At 36.8% G+C, this 20,612-nt stretch overlaps 1 protein-coding gene and 1 long non-coding RNA gene across 5 annotated transcripts in view; one reads left to right on the forward strand and one right to left on the reverse strand.

Moving 5' to 3' along the window:
- The window catches only part of LOC149610083 (uncharacterized), a 31,912-nt gene extending 11,819 nt beyond the window's left edge, over positions 1-20,093 (forward strand). The window contains exons 1-2 of one of the 4 annotated variants that reach the window (XM_089859792.1): positions 7,463-12,325; positions 12,392-20,093. In XM_089859792.1, coding sequence (XP_089715918.1) covers positions 14,005-17,484 — 3,480 coding nt within the window. In that variant the 5' untranslated portion in view covers positions 7,463-12,325; positions 12,392-14,004 and the 3' untranslated portion in view covers positions 17,485-20,093. Of the gene's footprint in view, positions 1-7,462 lie in introns of those variants that run through there. The other 3 variants (XM_089859793.1, XM_089859791.1, XM_089859794.1) reach the window with 3 other exon arrangements.
- LOC149610085 (uncharacterized) lies at positions 14-1,530 on the reverse strand. The gene is made up of 3 exons (XR_016376911.1): positions 1,310-1,530; positions 1,149-1,247; positions 14-1,080 (listed from the first exon to the last, which is right to left on the reverse strand). It is a non-coding gene; the product is annotated as an uncharacterized LOC149610085 (long non-coding RNA).
- Positions 20,094-20,612: the final 519 nt, after the last annotated feature.

Here is a 20,612-nt window from a genome sequence, read left to right on the forward strand (position 1 = left end):
CCGATACCCCAAATCATCCTAAAATTCCAGTTTGTTGGGTAATCTTTTAAAAATTCATTATACGATCGTTAAACTCAAATTCCAAAAATAAAAAGAAGATGTGACTCTTTGAATCTTCATCAGTCTTACATCTTTTAAGAAAAATTTCTCTCTCCAACTGGGAGAAGGAAAAGCCGCCCTCAAATATTATCAAAAAAGAAAATAAAACCTATAATTAAATCTTTTCGCTCATCGTAAAATTCATAGAATGTAAGCATTAAAAAAAACTGACGCCGCTGAATAAAATTAAATGTCATGAAAAAAATTTAAGTAAAATTTAATGAGTTAACAAATTAAATATTTTTTTTTAATATATGAAACTTAAATGTTGGGTGAAAAAAAGGTATATGGGCTTAAGGGGAAATTATATGAACACTCTATTTCCTATGCCTCGTGTAGGTATATAAATTTTACATATTAGATATTAAGGGATATTGAAATAATTTCCAAATGAGTTTTATGACAGTGTATTTTATCATGACGTTTGAACGTTTTAAAGTTCATTGTAGGATAGACTGAAATATTGCAGATTGATTTTTTTTTGAAAAAGTTTCAAAACATTTAGCAATTTTGAGCTTTTCGTTTGGAACAAGGTTTTAAAATTGTATTGAATGGATACGTCTGGCTAGAAATTTTTCTTTTTTAATCGAAAGAGTGTATCCCTTTAACTTTCATATTACCTTTAATTTAGAATGAGATTTAGCTTAGGGTGCCCATAGATATCTGGTATAGAGTGCTTTCCATAAAAGAAACCTGTTTTTCAAATAAAAGATAAAAAATTATTTTCGCTCATAATATTTAAGTGTCGGAAATGTAGTCTAGTTCCAATTTTTTTTTATTTATAAAATTTAATAAATCATTAAAATCGACGGTGAAAATTTTGTTATCTGTAAGGTTTTTATCTGAAAATCTGTTTAGCAAAAGGCACAAAAAGTACAGCTCAACTTAAATCCAGACTCTTGAGGGTGAACCAATTTGAATTTCTTAACCAATTACATCCTTATGATACATCAAAAAATTATATCGTACCTCCGGGTTATTCTGAAATACGTATTTATTTGTCACTTTGAAAGTCTGAATACTACCTATAGAAGGTAATTTGAATTTACATGAGGTAATGTGCGTAGCTGGCCTCAGAAGGTATATAATAAGACAACTCGGTATATCTTCTATACCCCGTTCTCTCAAACTCTAGAATTCGTTTCTTTCTTACGAAGAAATATATTCATTTTGATTATTATGATCACGCGTCGATTAGATTATATTATACCATAAGTTCATAAGATATGTTCATCCATAAGTTTGTCACTGGTTACAAACTGGAACTTGTCATGTAGTGACGCGGGTCATAGATTCTCGTAAAGCGACGTCTGGTGAGGCGCTATCAAAGGCTTAGTACAGGCTAAATAGGAAGATTGACTGCAAAATCGAGTTGTTTTCGAACTAGCTCTCCGTAAGTCTCTAGCATTACGAAGGGTAGATAGTGTCATACTTAAGGAACATATCTTATAAACTTATGGTGCTTATATGTAACGGGCTTTCTATATTAAGAGCGATTCCGATGGATGTACTGAGGCCTCCGTAATTTGAAATCCGGTTTTTTTTTATATGATCTCCATTTTCCATCCATGGATCCCTTTTAGCTATAATTCTAAGCCCTTTTTTTCGGGGTCTATGCCGAAAGTTCATCGGAACAGAAAAACACTAGAGTATACTGTAATTATCATACATTGCCTAAGACGGTTTTAAGTGCCTTTATTTCTCCGTAATTTGTAAATTACATTACACCCTCTTCTATATATGTTTCTCTCTTAAACAATTAACCTCGATGCCTTGATTAGTATAAGTATTTATACTAATCAAACTTAATTTGCAATTAATAAGTCTAATTGAAAGGAGAGGAACACGCATTTCTCCTATAATATCGTCTGCTTGATTTATTTTTACGATAGAACATCCGGTATATGGACTATATATATATACGACTTCAAAGTTACTAGTCCACCAAGGTTTTTTTCGTTTGAAGCTGTTTCTAACATCTTTGGATGGTCCAGTTAAGTTCCATCTGTAGATAATAAGGTGCTTAAACACTAGACTCTATTTTATCCCCCGATTATTGAAAAGGGGATATTGATTTGTTGCTTAAACCTTCCCGAGCCCTTCCCCAAGAAAGTCAAGTTGAAGTCCAGTACATAGTTTCCAAGCTTGGAGGATTTCCACCTTTTACACGAGGAGTAGATTTTTGAGAGATGTTAATCATAGCGGTTCCGAGCTTTTTACTTCAAGTATTATAAACTTCCGCTCCAATATTTCACTCTCCCTTGATATGTAAATTAATACTATATTTAAGGTAGAGGTATTGTACGCTTACTATAAGAATGCGTGAAAACTAACTCCATATAGGCTAGGCCTATAACTCTGGTATATAAAATAGAAAGGATAACTTTTATTTCTGATGAAATCGTGTTTTTTATTTTTTTTTTATTTTATTTAAAAATTAATAATGAAAATATATCTTCCTTTTAACACGCGCACACTCTCTGGGTCTCGAAATAAAGAACGCAAAATCTGCATGCTTTTATATAATTGTATCAAAATTTCCTGTTTATTGTAATCAAATTCGAAACGTCATCCTCAACCACCAGTTCAGACTTCAGAGCAGAGCGTAATTTAACGATAGAATCGAAAAACGTTCGCAGATACTTACATAGGGACTAAGGTGCCAGTTGAGGTTGAATTTTGATGACTGTTTTGGCCATTGTCGGGAATTTATTATATCTAAGTACGCGTTTTTAATATGGTATGTATGGTAACAGTTCTGGGGTAGAGACAGCCCTTTTTCCCCGACATGGACTCATCCTGATTTGGTTGGTGGTAGTGGACTGGGAATCCATTAAAGGGATGCGTGCGTAACGATTGGCGACCCACTTGACCAAGTTACCGTGTAGGAGCTAGGAGAGAGACGATCAACAAAATTTTAATTTTTTTTTTTACGATTATCATATTTTAAGGGGTGGTTGAAATGGTGAAAAGTGTTTCGATTCCATTTTCATAAAATCGACAGGGATTGTAACACTTTATCTAATTAAAAGTAACCCTTGTTAAATGTTTATTAGAAGTGGACGATCCATTGCAAAATGGTTTAAAATGCAGACTGAAGAAATTTAGTTAGATTTAGAGATAGAGGGAGGGTTATGAAGTTGACCATAAATTTATGAGATATGTTCCATAAGTTTGACATTTCCTATGCTTCGTAATGCTAGAGACTTACAGCTCGAGCAAGTTAAGCGAGAATTGACTACACTCGGTTAATTTTGCAGCCCATCTTCCTATTTATTCTGTACTAAGTCTTTGACAGCGCCTCACCAGGCGTCGCTATGACGTTTCACCTTAGTTACTTTATGACAAGCTCTCAGTAACAAGTGACAAACTTATGGAACGCAACTTATGAACTTATGATGTATTGGCCTTAATAATATACTTTGAACTTGTTTGAGAAGTTTGTAATGAACCGAAATATCCATAGGAAAACCAGTTTATCAATTAAATTTGTTCAGTTGGATTCCAACGTTTTCCTTGTACCTTTTCATAATTAAATGTTAAATTTTATGTCATATCACCCTCTCTTTATAAAGTGAAGTTTGTAAATATTTCCCAATTACCCAGAGATGGGAATTTTGTAGCCAAAAAATACCATAAATCAGACAATTGAAACTTCATATTGGGTTACAAGTTGTTAGCTTTGTGTTCGAACTGGTTTAATGTTATTTTTAACAATTTTTCACGCGTTTAGCTTCTTGGAAAAATACTTAAAAAATTGCTTGATTTTCCCCGAATTCCCGTACGCTCAACCTCTACCTACAGACACCGCGAATCCTCGTTAGAACTTTGTCCTTGAACCTTGCCAAGTCCGAGGTGGTAGCCACTTGAACCATAATTTAACTTAATTCCCAATTTTTAAGCTAATTCGTCCCGTGATTTACAACAGGATTCTAAAGTGACTAGACCCTCGACCAAGTCGTGACACCTACGCGAAATATTTTTGGTTTCAAGGTCTACTTTATATTCAAAAATATTACACCTTTTATCTTAAATGACACGGACATATATTTATATTTTTTCAATTTGAAAAGACATCCTGTGCTGGGGATGAGTTGGGACAAACCCTGTCTAATTTGATCTATGTACATCACCAAGTTTTTTTGTTTTAGTTTTACCTTTGTGGGGGGAAAACCTTTTAAGCTCGTCCAACAGTAGAACTGGTTTTTCGGAAAAACGAGTTTCTAAAATTCATAGTTCCCGCTTGAAAAAAACGCCATATCTAACTCCGTTCCGAAACTAGTGACATCTAATGTTCAGTTTAAAGTAAATTAATATCAGTATTTTTTTCTCAAAATGTTAAATTTATTTCTTTGGAAAAATTTATCTATTATTTTGATAAAATTAACACTATTGAAACTTGTTAATTAAACTACAATATTTTAATATAGCTACTAGATGGCAGTTGTATATTACGAGTGAGATTTTTTTAGTTAAAAACAAGTTTAAAATTTATAAATTAGTGAATATTTAACAAATGGTTCTAAGAATAATTTTAGAGAAGCATTATTTTGTTGGATATTATGTGGAAAAAGTGATAACCGACGATTATGTGAGAATAGATAGGAATCAGATTTAAGAACGGCTCTACCCCTTTCCCTCAATATGGCACAGTAAGGAAGATATTTAAGTTTTTGAAAAGACAAAAAGAACCACCGTTATATTATTGTGAAAAAGCGAAATGATTATTTGGGTGGGAAGAGCCAAATAAACAAATTGTTTTGACTGAAACTAAAACTAGGTTTAGAACTCAAGTTATCATTAAATTCTCGATTGATTTCTAGACTTGTCGTGGGAATTCCGGAACATTCAACATAACTGACCCGGCTGGTCCTCAACAGATAGAAAGTACGTGTAGTACTAATCTAAAAAACCGAATAAACTAGAACGTTTCAGCTTTTATGAGAGCAAAAAGTTCATTTCGAAAAGGGAAATCGGCTTTTTCTTTCAATAAGACTTACAAATTAGAAAACTTCTCGCTTCCTCCTCATTTGGAAAAGAAAGAAAATATAAAAAAAAACTCTTAGAAAAAGCCGAATTATGCGTTGTACCAGTAATACGTAGATTTCTTCCACTTGGAATCTTTAAGAACCCGTATACCCCGTACTAGTATCAGATTGAAGGCAAGGGGAAGGGCTTAAAACATTGTTGAACCTCAGATTAACTTGACTCTTAAGTTCAAATACATTAGGCGTGACGTCAGGGGTGACGGTTTCTACACCTCTTTTAGTTCAAGCAGAACGACCCAGAAAATGGCAAGTTAAATATTCCAAGTAGAAGAAATTTATCTATTCCTGCTTGTTCGAAATATAAGAAAAAATATGGGTTGCCGACCACGCTAAAACTGACTAGTGGTTTTTTATTATTTAATTTTTTTGAATAGAAAATTTACCATTTAATTGAATATTTTCGCTCAAAAATTGAGAAAAGATAAAATATAACGGAAATGCTACAAGAAGATCTTGATAAAGAAACTAGTTTTTATTCAAAATTTTTAATTAAAAATTTTGAATAAAAAGTAAATTCAAATTAAGCAGTTTAAAAATTTATAATAAAATATTTATATAAATTACTCAAATATTTGAAAACGTCAGTAATAAGTACGCCTTTTCATTGCGTTTGTATCTATAATTTTGAACACTCTAGCAACGTATAATTAAGCAATTTACATATGATACTAATTAAGATCATTAGTATTTTGACCGTGTTAATGGACGGTATTGTACTAATTGACCTAATTGCAAAATAATATACCGGTAATAAAACATTCATTCTGTCAGTGAAACTCGTGCCCCGTAAATGTATCAATTTACTTATGTACAAACACAAAGGACTCTTTTTTGAGATTTCTTTATAATGGGAAAAAATGTAACGTACAAACGCCCTGTACTGTATAGTACCAGAAAGTAACATACGACGTCATTATCTGTTTGAATTATTGGGCGTTAACTAATATTACGTCTTGTAAATTTACGTAATTAAAGTCAAACTTTAAATTCAAAATCTTAACGATACGGGCAACGTACGTATGATATCATTTTAATGAAAGTACATGGAAGGTCCACACCTTTCTCATTGCATTTTGAACTATTTAAATATAAACTTTTATTACGACAGATTTTTAGATTATATAGTTCAAAATGTATGCCATATCGCGTTTTATTTTTCGCAACGGTGGTTCAAAGATTTATCTCGGTTTAAAACTCAAAAGTTTCTTTGCATATATTACTTATATTTAGTCACTTCCTTAAAATAAAGTGGAATAAATATGGGAGTGGAATTTCAACAGAAAGTATCTTATTTAAAGGGGTAGGCCGGGCTAGCGTTTTCATTTCTGTTTTAATCAAAAGAGCGTGTAAATTAATGAATACATCAATTGGAACCATGTTTCTATCTACAATATTAAAGAAGATACGAGCAATTAAGTTTCCGTAATGGCGCGTAATGGACACTACACGTTAGGCTTCTCCGTGATTGGGCGAATCCGTCAGGTGGTACTAGGCGTCCAATAGTGGTACTCCGAAGTGCTTCTCGGTAACCCCCCCCCCTTTGGAAAGTTTCTATTCGTGTTAGCATTTGGACGATATTTACTTGGAAACAAGTTTTTACTCCTTTAGAATGATTTACTAATGGAAATGGAATTATAAATGAAAGAAGCTCGGCTTATTTAATTTAAGTCTGCTCTTTTTAATAGAGTATTTATTATTTAACCTGATATACTGGTTTGTTTATCTCTAGAATATTTTATAGAAAATTTCAGAAATTTACGATTTCTTTCTAAGATAATTTCCGCCATGTGGTTTCTGTATAGAATTTATTTTTAAATAATTTTTATAATAACAATAATAAATAGGTATGTTATCCCATTCACTCGATTGTTTATAGGCACGTCCGCTTTTCACCATATCCCCCTTTTATTTCAACAGGCTTATTGTTGAACACAAAGATACCTGATTTTTTGAAACATATTGTTAGTTGAAAACGTATTTCTCTTCTACCAATAGGTATGTACAGTAAGAAAGCAATGAACCTAGTGTATAGTTTAATAATACGTGATAACCATTTTTAATGTTTTTAATTTAAGTAGAAAAATTAATTATTGGTAAGAGTTTAATTTTTTGATTTATATATATATTTTTTGGTTCTTTCCGAATGTAAGAATTTTAATTGGATCGAAAATTTTCGTAGTCATTAATAAGCTGCTCGTAATTGGAGCGTGAAATTATATAAATAACAATTATTAATTTTCATTGTTTGAATTAAATTTCTTTCAATGAAATAAATTTCAATATATATAATAAAGCTGGAGAGGTCAAATTACGGTTCAAGGACCAAGGCTTCAGTCTCAGCCTCTTGTCCCCTTTAGTGAGAGGTTCCCCTGACCTCTGACCCGTGGTTGGTCAATAAGAATAATATTAATTCTTAGAACAGAAGGATTTGTTTATTAATGCTTAAACATCGTGTTTGTTATCTTTGTAAAGAATACTGGTCAATATTACGGGCCACTTTAAACTAAAGATGATTATAAATTCATATCATATCAAATACCAGTAAAAATCATATATGAAACTCTCATTGAAGTCGTTTTAAAAAATCACGAGGTTGATTTTATTTATTTTAGGCAATAGACGCGATAAGGGCCCCAAACGAGTTTCTTGAGGACTCTGACATTAGTACAAGCATGGTGGCTAAGATTGAAATAGGGGGCACACCTGCACGCGATATCTCAATCTGTCTTCCTTTAAGCTCGTACAAGCTCTTATGAAAAAAATAATTATTACGTCATGTTCCATTGTTTAGCAAATAGCCGGCTGCGTATATATTTTTTTTAGTGTGTCATGGTTACAACTATCTTCGGAGTTCGGACCATCGTCCTTTAAGCGTGTCTGTACTGTATACTTAAGTCAGTGTAAGGCAGAAAAGTCAGCACGTCTAAATGCTTGCATCCCTTGGATCTCTAACGTTTCATCAGAATGAAGTAAAGATGTAGTCTGACTTTGTGTGTACTGACGTTTAAAGTTGTTACTAGGCCCTTCTCCATTTCTACATCAGCCAACCGTGATGAGAATTAAATTCTCATTGGTAATCGCCATTTTTTAGCGTTCCTTGGTTTCGTACTTGGTTTGAAAACGAGGCAGTTAATGCAGTTTAGGTTTTATAGTGAAATAGGTCCTTAAGGTTTTTTGTTTTTACTTTTTCGTCGAATCACGAAACGCCTAAACGAATGATTCACGACTTTCAACTGTATGGACGGTATGATCCGGACCTTCGCAATCAACTTATTCAACTAAGGAGTGCTTTAAAACAATCCTTTATTTTTCTTTGCCCCGCTCAGTGAACGAGGTATAGGGAACCGATTTGTTGGTGTTAGTAAATGTAAACTTTAGTCTTAGTACAGGTTACCACACCCAGCATTCGCTGAATTCTAGATTAAATTCATGATTTGTTTTTTTTTAAACCTTTCCACTGCACAACTTTGCGCAGTCAGACTTAATAGGAAGGTGACTGCAAAACCGAGTCTAGTTTATTCTCGCGTCGTTCCTCGAACTAGCTCTCAGTAAATATAGGTAGTGTCATACTTATGGAACATATCTTATAAATTTATGGTTTAAACAACATAATCTAATAATGATTGTTTAACTTGAAATTTAATTATTTTAGTTATTTAGAGCGCTGCGTCGCAGTTTTAGTTAAGTGTCTGGAACAGCTCAAGGCTCTAAAACAATAAATAAAATTATACTATCCACCATTTATTCCATCAGTAAAATTAACATAAATTAAAATATTTAAGTATGTACATATAAATTGCGGTTTCCAAGGTCGCCCCTTCTCCCTCCCTATGTAAAGAAATTAACAAATTTGTCGTAAAACTGTTGGCGATACCAGTGATACCGGTATTTTTTCTTGACGCGGAATGGACATAAGGAATTTTCGTTCCATTTAAAATGATATAAAAACCTAGACTACCTTGAAATGGGCCTCCAAGGTTGACATTTATCCACCCTCCTTCCACTTTGGTTTCATATTCATTTTGATACCGATAACATAAGTTCGTAAGATATGTGCCATATGTTTGTCACTGGTTACAAATTAGAGCTTGTCATAGAGTGACGTAGGTCATAGATTCTCGCGTTGTTCTTGAACTAGCTCGAAGTGTAAATCTCTAGCATTACGAAGTATAGAAAGTGTCATACTTATGGAACATATCTCATAAACCTATGCCGGTATGAAAGCGATTACCATTAATTTCACCATAGATGGTCTGGTCTTTGCCTAAACCGAAACCTTAGACATAAGCCAATCTGACTCCGTTTCTAATATCTAATATAAAACGACGTAATTCAGATGAAAAGTGTTTTTGTAGTCTGAAATTCATTATAAATTGCATTTCGAATGTGGGTGAGGCTGATTTTTACTCCTTTTCTCGGTACTTGTCTATAATGTTTTTAACGTAGCAATTAAGTCCGCTTGACTTAATAAGAGGCCATTTATTTAGTCCCGTGAATGATTCAAGGCCATTTAACGTATCTTTTTCTAGTTAAAAAACCAGTTTAATTGAATTCGAATTCTTCTACGGATCAATTCCGTTTCACTATAAATCTAATGACATGATTAAACCGTAATTAAATGTTTCGTTAGCATGCACGTTCGGGGTTGGTAGATGTAACTTCAACATTATTTTTACTTTGGGTTTTTTTTTAATTTTTATTGAATTTTTTGAAATCTAAATATAGTTGGTGTTAGTTTTCCTCGAGGAGGGTGTGACCAGTAAAGAAATGAAAATGTTTTTCGATCCATGGCAAACCTTATACTTCACAAGTTGTTATGTCAAGAATATACTGGCCTCTGGTTTCCAAGACCATAGTTGAGGCGTAATGTTGGCAGCACTTATGGAAGAGTTCCTTGTAAGGCTGTGTGTATCTCTCAGCCCTTATGTTAATCAGCTTGTTGTCGTCTTCTTACTTCATATTGCATTATATTGGAATGGTGTATTGATGCCAAAGACCTGAGAGATCTAATGGCATTTTCCCGTGGAACTAACTTGTCTACTTTTGAAGCGAATTCAAGAGTTTTGAGAGAATCTGTAAAGTTTTATCATCTATTTAAGGCCTCTCCTGGTTAAATATTTTAAGAACAAAACCCTTAATTACACGTTTCTCGAGTTCAGGGTATTGCACCTTTGAAAATATATGTTGCGAATATTGATAGTATCAAATTATTAATTATTTCAATAGCTTTGAGATATTGAATATTTTATATAAATTTAGGGTACCATGTAGGAAATCAAATAAAAATTTATAAATAACTTTAAATATTTTATTTATTTTTTCTTTTCAGTGTAGAATATTTCAAAACCCCAAAAGTTGTCGAACATAGAAACGACGGTTGAAACGTACGCGTTTACGCCATCCTAGGTAGAAATGTCTGTCAGGGCGTGGTGCCTCGTGGATATGTAATCCCAAGCTAAAAAGAAATTTGAAATTCGCCCTCAAGGTGATCAAACTCGGTTCTCTTTTCCGCTATCAAATCCATCCTGAGAGAAAGAGCGTAGTTCGTGTCTTGTTGCCCCCCCCCCCAAGAAAAGCCGTCCAAGTGTAGGAAGATATGGTAGGGCGCTGAGAAATACCGGAATCAGCCTGATTGCGTTATAGAATTTTATTTTGGTTGGCAGACCCCAATTGATGTATATTTCTTACTATCTATCTAGGTATGGATATAGCGTTAAAAGAGATAAACCGCCAAGATAACCCCTCTAGCTCGGGTCTCCTAATGAAATGGTTTCGTTTCAGGAATTTTGGCAACCCCTAATAACTGGTTAGGAACATTTTATAATTTTTTTATTTCTCTCGCTAGGTATAAAATTGGGTCATTCCATTTGTAACTTAAGTTAAGTTAGGCTTAATTGAATTGCTTTGTCGCAACATGCACTCATTAACTAATGAGGTAAAGGTTTTTAAATATCAATGTTAACAGGTTTGTTAACAATGACTAAGTACACAAAATTTTTCTACCACACGTGCATGCGTGCTATTTTGATTTTTTTCAATTTTTAATTTTTAATAAAAGTGTATAAAGATAAGTTTAAAGTAAGGCAAACTTAAAAGGCCCAACCGAGAGACGTAATCACTCTCAAATTACACGTACATACACCTATTACCATAAGTTCATAAGATATGTTCCATAAGTTTGTCACTGGTTACAAACTAGAGCTTGTCATGAAGTAACGTGGGTCATAGATTCTCGCAAAGCGACGCCTGGTGAGGCGCTGTCAAAGGCTTAGTACCGACTAAATAGGAATCGATGGACTGCCAAACCGAGTGTAGTCAATTTTCGCGTCGTTCACGAACTAGCTCTCAGTAATTTACTCCTTATTTCAGTTAACAAAAGTAAACTTCATGCCATACATTTTCTGATACGTCCGAGAAGTTAATCGATCAAATTTGTCAGAATTAGGTTTTTTTCTAACATTTAAGTGATGATTAAGTTTTCTTTTTAACTGTTCCCACGTTTTGAGGGCCAATTTGCTAGTCTGGGTTCTCTTCATCCTCACTAGGAGGATAATTGACTTTAAGTTTAATCTAAGAGGTAATATTTTACCTTTAAACCCTGAGGCTTGATATCCTTTATTTCTCTAAAGTTTTTCATTGTACTGATTTACCAGAGCATTGACTCGACTAACAGGAGATCCTACATTTAATAACAGCAACAATTTTAAAATTTTATATTACCCTGAACTCCCATTCACCTTTAGGCATTCATTTCAATTTTCAAGTGTCCGAATCTTTCCCTATATACAGGGTGTTACAAAAAAGGTTGTAGAACACAAGTTCAAAGGGTTCTATGGGCGATTTTGAGTCGATAATGTTCAATGACATTTTTGCCATAAGGGACACCGTTTTCAAGTTATCATAAAACATTCAAAATGTCGTAAAACCACTGTATATTTCAGTCCTACCACCCTTTTTTAATAACACCCTGTAGGTTATATTCATATTATTTTCCGTAGAGATAAAATTGTTGTCATTATGCAAATTTCGAAACGAAATTAACGTTTCGCGTTGTCAAGATATTTTTGTCTTTCCTTATTTTTGATGGATTAGATTTTTTCACAAACAGATATTTGGAACATGCTAGCACTCACTCTCTGACGCAATTAAGACTTGAAAAAGTTCGCGCCTTTAAAAGAGTATATGTACATAACGCTAACAAATAGCAAGGGTTTCTTCAAACATTTGTATTATTTTTTCTTAAGAGCTAGACAGACAGGGGCTCAGGCGTTGTCTCTCTTTTTAAGATGTATGGATCCAAGAAGAACTGCACCGTGGTGGAAGAAGCGGTTCTACAAGTCCCCCTTATATTGCCTCCCAAAAATTTGAATATTGCCCTCTCAAGGTCTCGAACGTGAAGAGACTAGCAACTCCCATCCTAGGAATATTTTATTTGAAAAATGAGGGGCCCTATGACGTATATTTTAGCATGTATAACCAGGAGGCAGAATCTAACTTCTTAAGGTGAATCCACATGGAAGCATTTTAACGTTTCAGTATACCGGAGTTTGAAACTCGCTATGATTCGAAAATGGGAATCCGACTTCGAGTCTGGTTTAGTTGCCTTACTTTCGCCACTAATCTTATCATAGAGTATAAAAGGGCTGAGTTTCTTTGAGCCAGTGAATTATCATAATTGAGGGTGAGGTTTTCTCTCGTCGCTCCGGCGGTTGAATTCCAATTATCTCTTAAAAAACAATGTTTTTCTAAAGTCCCGGCAGCGAAGAAAGTGTACCACTCTCGCTTCTTGTTCGCTTCGCACGGCTGAAACGGGGTCGAATATTTTCGGAATATTATTAAGGGTTTTAAAAATCTTTACACCCACACTTTTACAAGGTATTACACCCCCTAATTTATACAAAGACAAACACCTCGCAATACATGAAATGCAGGCAGACTTGGGGGTGTGTGATTTAACTCGGTATGATTTATTGTTTCCTTTCGGTTTTCTCTATGTTTTTTAGGGTAATTGAACTAAAGTGAAACTCGTTAATTTTTAGAGCCTTAGAAAACCAAACCAAATCAAAACATTCCAAGTTTTAGAAATGTTTTGTTTTGTTTTGGTTGTTCCAGGGATCGTTATTTCTCTTCCAAGTTTAGATCTTTTCTTAACTACCGCTGGCCAGATAAAAATTCTTGCCTACTTAAAAAGAGAACCCTCGGAGTTAAACCTATTAAATATCTTTTTTCTCCCTCTCAAGCGTGCACTGGCTGTCCTTCGTGAATGTTGTATACGTAATAGTGGCTCCTTTCCTCCCCATTAACTCTCGTTTCACCCTCCCCCGGGTAGATTTTTTCGGCGTCTTTAGCCAAACGTTCGTTTTCCAGACGCGTTTTTCCCAAAGAGAGTTAAAATTGAGTTAAGAAAGCCAACCAGGACGGGTGGCTTCTTTTACTCGTCTAAAAACAGTTCACACTGCCATTTTGTTGACGAATATTTTCCTACGTATTGGAAATCGTTAAAAGGGTGTAGGTATAAGGGTACTTGGCGAAGGTGACGCGATCGAGTTAAGTTTTGAAAGAAAGGGAATTTTATTAAGAGGGAAAAACAAAAAACAAAGGCCGAAGTAGGTCGAGCGATTCGGAAAACCACTCGAAGCGGCTGGACCCGTTACGAGGTAAAGTATAGAGACAGACGAACGTTTTACGAGTAGGCAGAAGGAAGTTCCCTCGAGAAACTCTCGGAGACGTGATCTTAACGAAAGTTTTAACAGACAGTGAGAGTGATTCGCGCCTCGTGCCAATGACTCGTCTAGTGATTGTGCTCCCTACGAGAATGGACCGAGTTCGCGTTTCGAACAGAGGATACTAATTAATTATGCCGGTGAAACAAGGATTAGCATCCCTCGAGGATGGCTTTCGCGTCCGCTATCTCGGAAGTCTCGGGTTCCCCAATGGATCTAAGAAACCGGGAATACAAACGTTGCAACGTCCCATGTTGCAGTTATATTCCGCGGCTAGAAGAAGAGGCGAAGACAGACGCAGCACCCATTCGTTGGCTTTGACACAGTTTCTGGATGTGTCGGATTACGGTTTGGTGGTCGTTGACATAGAGGAAGACCCCGAGGACGGCGAATTGTCCCCCGTGATAACTAAAGTCATTACGCCGGTGGAAAACGTCGTATTGTGGGCTGCGGTACGGTTTCATACGAGACCTACCAAGAGAAAGTCAATGGGCGCCGCTTTCGTCCCCATAGCATGTTCCGACGGTGTGCTGGATAAAAACGCTTTTATTCAACTGGGGGCCAAGCAAAGATTTCTAGTGAGCTTGACGCATCCTCCGTTATTCGTGTGTCTTTTGCAAAGAGTTGCCAATCCAAAGTCTATCGAATGTCACGCGTTTGTCTGTTCGACAGCCGAAGACGCATTGAGTATCTCGTCTATGGTGGGAGGAAGTAAAGAAGAGAGAGGTCCAACTGGAACTTTGGGTTACTTTACCGCGCCACCAAAGTCATCCAGTCATACTTTTAAATCTTCGAGGGAACCTTCTCATTCCGAGGAAGATTTGTTATCAACTTCTACATTAACGCCTTCTTCACTGACTACGGCTACGGAAGCCACATCCAGTCGCTTGACAGTCGACAGTAACCGAGTGAGTAGGGTCCATTATACCAACGGTCACTCTAGAAACGAATTAAAATATAAGAGATCTCGGTCTCTGCCGAGACCAGCTCCCGATGAAAGCTCATTAGATTACGCTGAATTTCGAAGGGACCATCTTCATAGTCCTAGAGAATTAAGTCCTTTGCATGATAGACGAAGAAGAGAATTAAGTCCAGTTGTTCCCAGAAGAGAAATGAGTCCCATTACACACAGAAGAGAAATGAGTCCCATTACTCACAGAAGCGAAATGAGCCCATTGGCTTCAAGAAGGGAACCAAGTCCCACTGTACTAAGAAGGGAGATGAGTCCATTGACATCTAGAAGAGGCGCAGCTCCCATGGAAATTAATACCACGAACAAAACACCGGTAGCCGGTAGAAGAGAAATCATGAATGACAGACGAGATTTCAGTCCCGTCCTCGGTCGTCGGGATGAACAAAGTCCTATCATAGAAAGACGTGGAGAAAACGGAGGTGTTTATCACGATAGTCCAGTTCTTGGAAGACGTTATGAAAATGGTGTTAATGATAGGGCTCCAAGAACACCTAAGCTGTCGAAAAGATTCGTACAATCAAAGTTCTATGACAAGAAAGAATACGCGCCACCGAAGCCACCTAGAAGAAGAGCGAAGAGTCTAAATAGACTAAACGGCACCTCTTCCCCCGAATTTAGTGGGGACAACTCTGATTTTAATTACAGGAATGACGTAATTCGAGATGATACCAGAAATTCGAATCACATAGCAACTCTAGGTACCCCTCCAAAATCTTCGTCAAATGGTAAAAGGATTCTTCCACAATATCAATTTGGACAACACGAAAAATCGTTTCAAACTAACTCGAGCGAACAGAGTAATAGCCCCCCTTCGTCCGAGGAGTTCAACTCTAATAGGAAACCCAGAGAAATGGTAACCATGAGCCATACCGTCGATTTCAGCAGTGAAGGCGAAAGTACAGTTCGTAATTCTTACTTGACGAAAAATAGCGTCCGAAAAACCGAAGAAAAGTCCCGTTCTCGAAGGGATATTGACCAACAAAATGGACACCATTCTTTCGATAGACGTAGTCCATCTCCGCCCAACATTCGTGATGCTGGAACCATGACTGAGAAGAAGCAAAAGAAATATATCTCGGACACAAATTCGGATTTGGATGAATCCGATTTAGAACAGTTTCGAACTAGGAACGGCCATCACTCTGAAGGTACACAAACATATACCAAAAATTATCATCAAGCAAAGCACAAGCACATGTCAGAGAATCGAATAGAAGATTTCAGAACTGTTAACGGCCATCATAGGGTTGTTGAGACAAAGTACCAACGACGAAGTGACGAGTCGGATTCTGACCCCTTCAAATTCGCTAATGGTATCAGGGTAGAACAACAACGGGAATACGCCGAAAAACTTGGCGATACTGGACTTTACAAAATGGTCCAAGACAATCGGGAATATCGAAGGAAACAATGGGAAACGCGGGTCGACGAAATCAGCACTGACAGTGAATCTCACGATATCTTAAAGCACCCCAAGTTTTTGCGCAGTACGAAAAATGGAACGTGGGTAACTCCATCACTTTACGACGACGAACGTGAACGCGGGCAGTTCACTAATACAACGCCAAAAATGTCGCCTTCCTCAAATGGAATGGTCTCTAGTGGTACTCAGACTAGGTCACAGTACATTAACTCCAATGTCCGTTATGAGGAGGAGAGGGTAAAAACACCCTCAACAATCAAGGATAATAATTTACCGGTGGAGATTATGGGTAATGGGACGTCTCGAGTGACCATCACCGTCCCATACGTCCGGGACGCCGGGTCACGGGTTTCTGACTGCTCATACGCACACAGTGGCGCTTCGTACATCCCACAAGGGGTTCGAAGTTACCATAGAAGAAATGAGGTGAGGAATTGGTCGACTGTCAGTGTCACCTCCGATCAATCTTACCAAGGTTCTTCCACTTTGCCTTTAGCCAAATCGAGGCACCACCAGAATAACAAGGTGATCCGCTGGTCGTCAGTAGAAGATTTGCCCCGACGTCGGGGTTTCCTCACCTCTATTAAAAGGTTTAGCGTCCGCTCGCTGACCCGAGCCAAGAAGAAGACGGGTCGGTTATTCAACACTTTAAAATCCAAGATGAAATCTGACAAACCCAAAAGGGGCTACGAAAGGAACGTCGACGGAGACCCTACCTACGAGTCATCCGAAGTGTGTCTCAGACCAGACGGCAATGGGCGTCAAAATGCCTTGAAGAAGAAGAAAAAGAGGCAACAGTCGTGGAGTTTCCATGATTTGAGGACAGAGTTCCCGGCCGGACGTCCATCGACCAAGAGACGAACCCGTTACGGTAGTCAGGACGACCTTTTGGAAAGGAACGGTAGTCCCGGTGGTTCCGGAAATAGCAATAATTCTGCTAGGGAACTAATTAGTCGCAAAAAGAAAAGGAAACCGCGTTATGGTGCTGCTCATACCGACGAATCTTCCGATTCTGGAGTGGAAGAATACCCGTCGGATTACTCGGAAGCCATAGCCGCGGCTAGATCGCGAAGAGCTACCACAGTTCCCCGGAAATTCGCGTCAGAGGTCACCCTCCTGACAATTGACTCTCCATCTAACAATAACAACCGCAAAGCTAGGCATCAGGGAAGATGGAGTCAAACAGACTTGCATGGGGAATTAGGGTACATTCCTTGATGTAAATGACTCCAATCCAAGAACAAAAAACATCTTCTCAAAAATAATCACTGCCAGTGTACTGAAAAGTTCTAATAATTATAGTTTGAAAACTGCCATAATTCAGTCCGCTTTTTTTTAATCAATTTTTAAGTTTATAGCCATATTTAAAACAGAATCGAAACTTTTGTAAAATACTCTAATTACAACTTTCTATTTCAGAACGTTGTTAACCTTAAATTTATTAAAAGCGTTGCTATGTAACATTTGTTTTGTTTATCAAATTCATTATTTTATTTCGAACTCTAAATAATCATCAGACGGATACGCAATTGCCGCGTTGCGAGTAATTGTCTTTGAACTTCTAGAAAAACTAGGTGGGAAGGCCCTCTAGGAGAAGGATGAGGTGTAGGTGGAGGTAAGAAAAGATTTGCATGAGTTTTACGCTTTCTTGATTCATCTCCGAGTTTTAGGTATCTGTTGTTCTAAATTCGTGCAACTTAATTCTTCGCCTTGGAATCTTTTGTAATAATTTTTGAAAAGATACGCTAATTTTTCACGAAGAAAACTTGCAAAACTAGTTACTTGTCTTCGTAATGCTAGTAAATAACTCTCTGTACTATACCCCCTTGGATAAATTCCGCGCCCTGTTTTCCTAAAGCCCAAGGGAGTTTCAAGACTTTCTATTAATGTCAATTACGTAATGTCCCAAATAAATCAAAGGGTCATTGCTGTTGGGATTCATCTCGATTTGGTAAGATTTATTGGTACATAGATTAATGGCAACACGTAGTGTTTTGTACATAACCGTATACTGTTTTAAGCAGGAAACTGCCATCACGGTAAAGCGTTTATTTGCGTAGGTTCTAATACCATATAACAATGATATTGTCAAACTTGGGTTGTTTTAAGCTTTTTCCTCTGTAAAAAGTTGGGTTTTTTCACTTTTTTTTTCTTTCTCCCACTGTTTCTCATTATTTATCTTGGATTACAAGATCGATCACGATCTAACTCTTAACTTTCTCCGCCATTATATTTACATCATGAATCCTGTTATAATAATGAATAGTAAAATCCATTTTTCACTTTCAAATCGTGAGCCCCCAATAAGGGTTTTCTAGACTAACTTCTCGCCGCATGCATATTTCGTACCAGGTAGAGACAAATCGTTTGTGTGAAGGAATTAAAAAAAGCTTGCTAGGTTTTATTACACTTATTTAAGCTAGATTTAATCTTTGTTTAAATTTTATTCAGCCGGAAGAGTACTTAATTAGTAACAACAGCTCGATATTAAATTAGTTAACATTAACTGCACCTCCAGGCTGTTACAAATCGGGGGCCACCTTATAACTTTCCTTCCGTCAATAATTGACTCTATATCTTTTTACCTCTCCGAGTGACGTATGTCACGGAGAGGTTCTAATTTCGACGTGTGTGTGTGTCTGTCTGTGTGTTTGTCTGTTGTTACACCCACGTGACCGCGTTCGCAGTTTCCAAATCGGAGCAAACGTGTTCGCCATTTCCGAACTGCTTTCACAGTCACGGAAATGGCTCCTTTACTTGAGTTCTCACACCACCATCTTCTCGTCTTTGTCCATCCCACACGGACACCAGTCTGTACTTACTGGCTTCTAATCACCACCATCTTTTGGTCTTCGTCCATCCCACATGGACACCAGTCTGTATTCATTGGCTTCTAATCACCACCATCTTCGGGTCTTCGTCCATTCCACTTGGACACCAGTCTGTACATACTGGCTTCTAATCTCCACTATCTTTTGGTCTTCGTCCATCCCACATGGACACCAGTCTGTACATACTGGCTTCTAATCACCACCATCTTCTGGTCTTCGTCCATCCCACTTGGACACCAGTCTGTACATACTGGCTTCTAAACACCACCATCTACTGGTCTTCCGTCTATTCCACATAGACACCAATCTGTCTTATTGGCTTCTAACTCCATAGTCATCGTTTGGTTTAAGACATTCGCGGCGATCAGCTAGGGTTACGAGAAACGTCTAGCCTCCCTAGGGTGGGTTGTCCACCAAAGGTTTTCGCAATTGCGGTTGTTCTTGCTTTTAACTGTAGTTCGACACCCTTATATACTACCTATTTGAGTAAGGTAATGCAACCGGCGTATGCTTCATTTCAAACGCCAAAATTAGTCAAGTCTCTCAAGAATGTCTAATTGTTCTTTATCAACGCGATGTAACGCTCTATAAGGCGAACAACTAACGAAGAAAATATTTAATATTAATTATATTTATTTTAATATTTAAGATAATCTAGTTTCTCAACTCAAAATTAAAACGGAAAGAGTTAAAAAGCAGCCTATGTTTTAGTCTGTGTGTGTCCGTCCGTTAGTGCACCGCGTTAGCAGTTCGCTTTGTTTTGTGGAAAGAAATCCTACAAAACCTTAATATTTGGTTTTCTCATAATATATTATTAATATATGGAAATATTTTTCGTAATTTCGATGCCTTTAGTGGTTTTGTAGCTATAAAGCTCTGTTTCATTCTGATATCCCAAGAATATTTTTTATTATTATTATTTGAAATCGATGTTTATATATTACTTAAGCTATACTACATCTGTTTATAGCATAATTCTTTCTAAAGTGATTTCAAGAAGAACGCAACTATATTGGGCAAATGAACTTTTATTTGTCATTAGGCCTAGTGAACCAAAAAGTAAACGCTTGGGTTTGGTTTTCGTTTCTGTAATACAGAGACATTAACGGTTCAGAGTGAGCCGAAAGTTAAATACACTTTTAAATAATTAGGCTTAGACTTTATAATCATGGTGGAAATCTGGGCCGCGTTCAGCAGAGCTCAGCGCTGTCAGGCGCTGTTAGCAGTGTCATCCAGAACGGGATTTTGTTATTGAATTTTGACGTCACGGTGCTCAGTGAGCCAGCGCGGTCTTCAAGGAAAATAGTCGGGTTTTTGGATAACGTGACGTAAAACGCGTAGTTCTCAGCTTGGCGAAAAAGCATGGAGGAATTAATACAAATAGCTCTTGCTGATTCTGATGGGACTATAGCTATTTAATTGGCGTGAAACAAGTTGATCACGCGAGAGCGGCGAGAAGTTTAAGAGACATGTTAGTTTCTATGTTTAATTATAAAAGTTGTTCTTATCTATCTC

This window comes from Phalangium opilio, unplaced genomic scaffold (assembly GCF_054372755.1).
Source record: "Phalangium opilio isolate 3A_F unplaced genomic scaffold, DU_Popi_V2 ptg000344l_1, whole genome shotgun sequence".
Classification (NCBI taxonomy): domain Eukaryota; kingdom Metazoa; phylum Arthropoda; class Arachnida; order Opiliones; family Phalangiidae; genus Phalangium; species Phalangium opilio.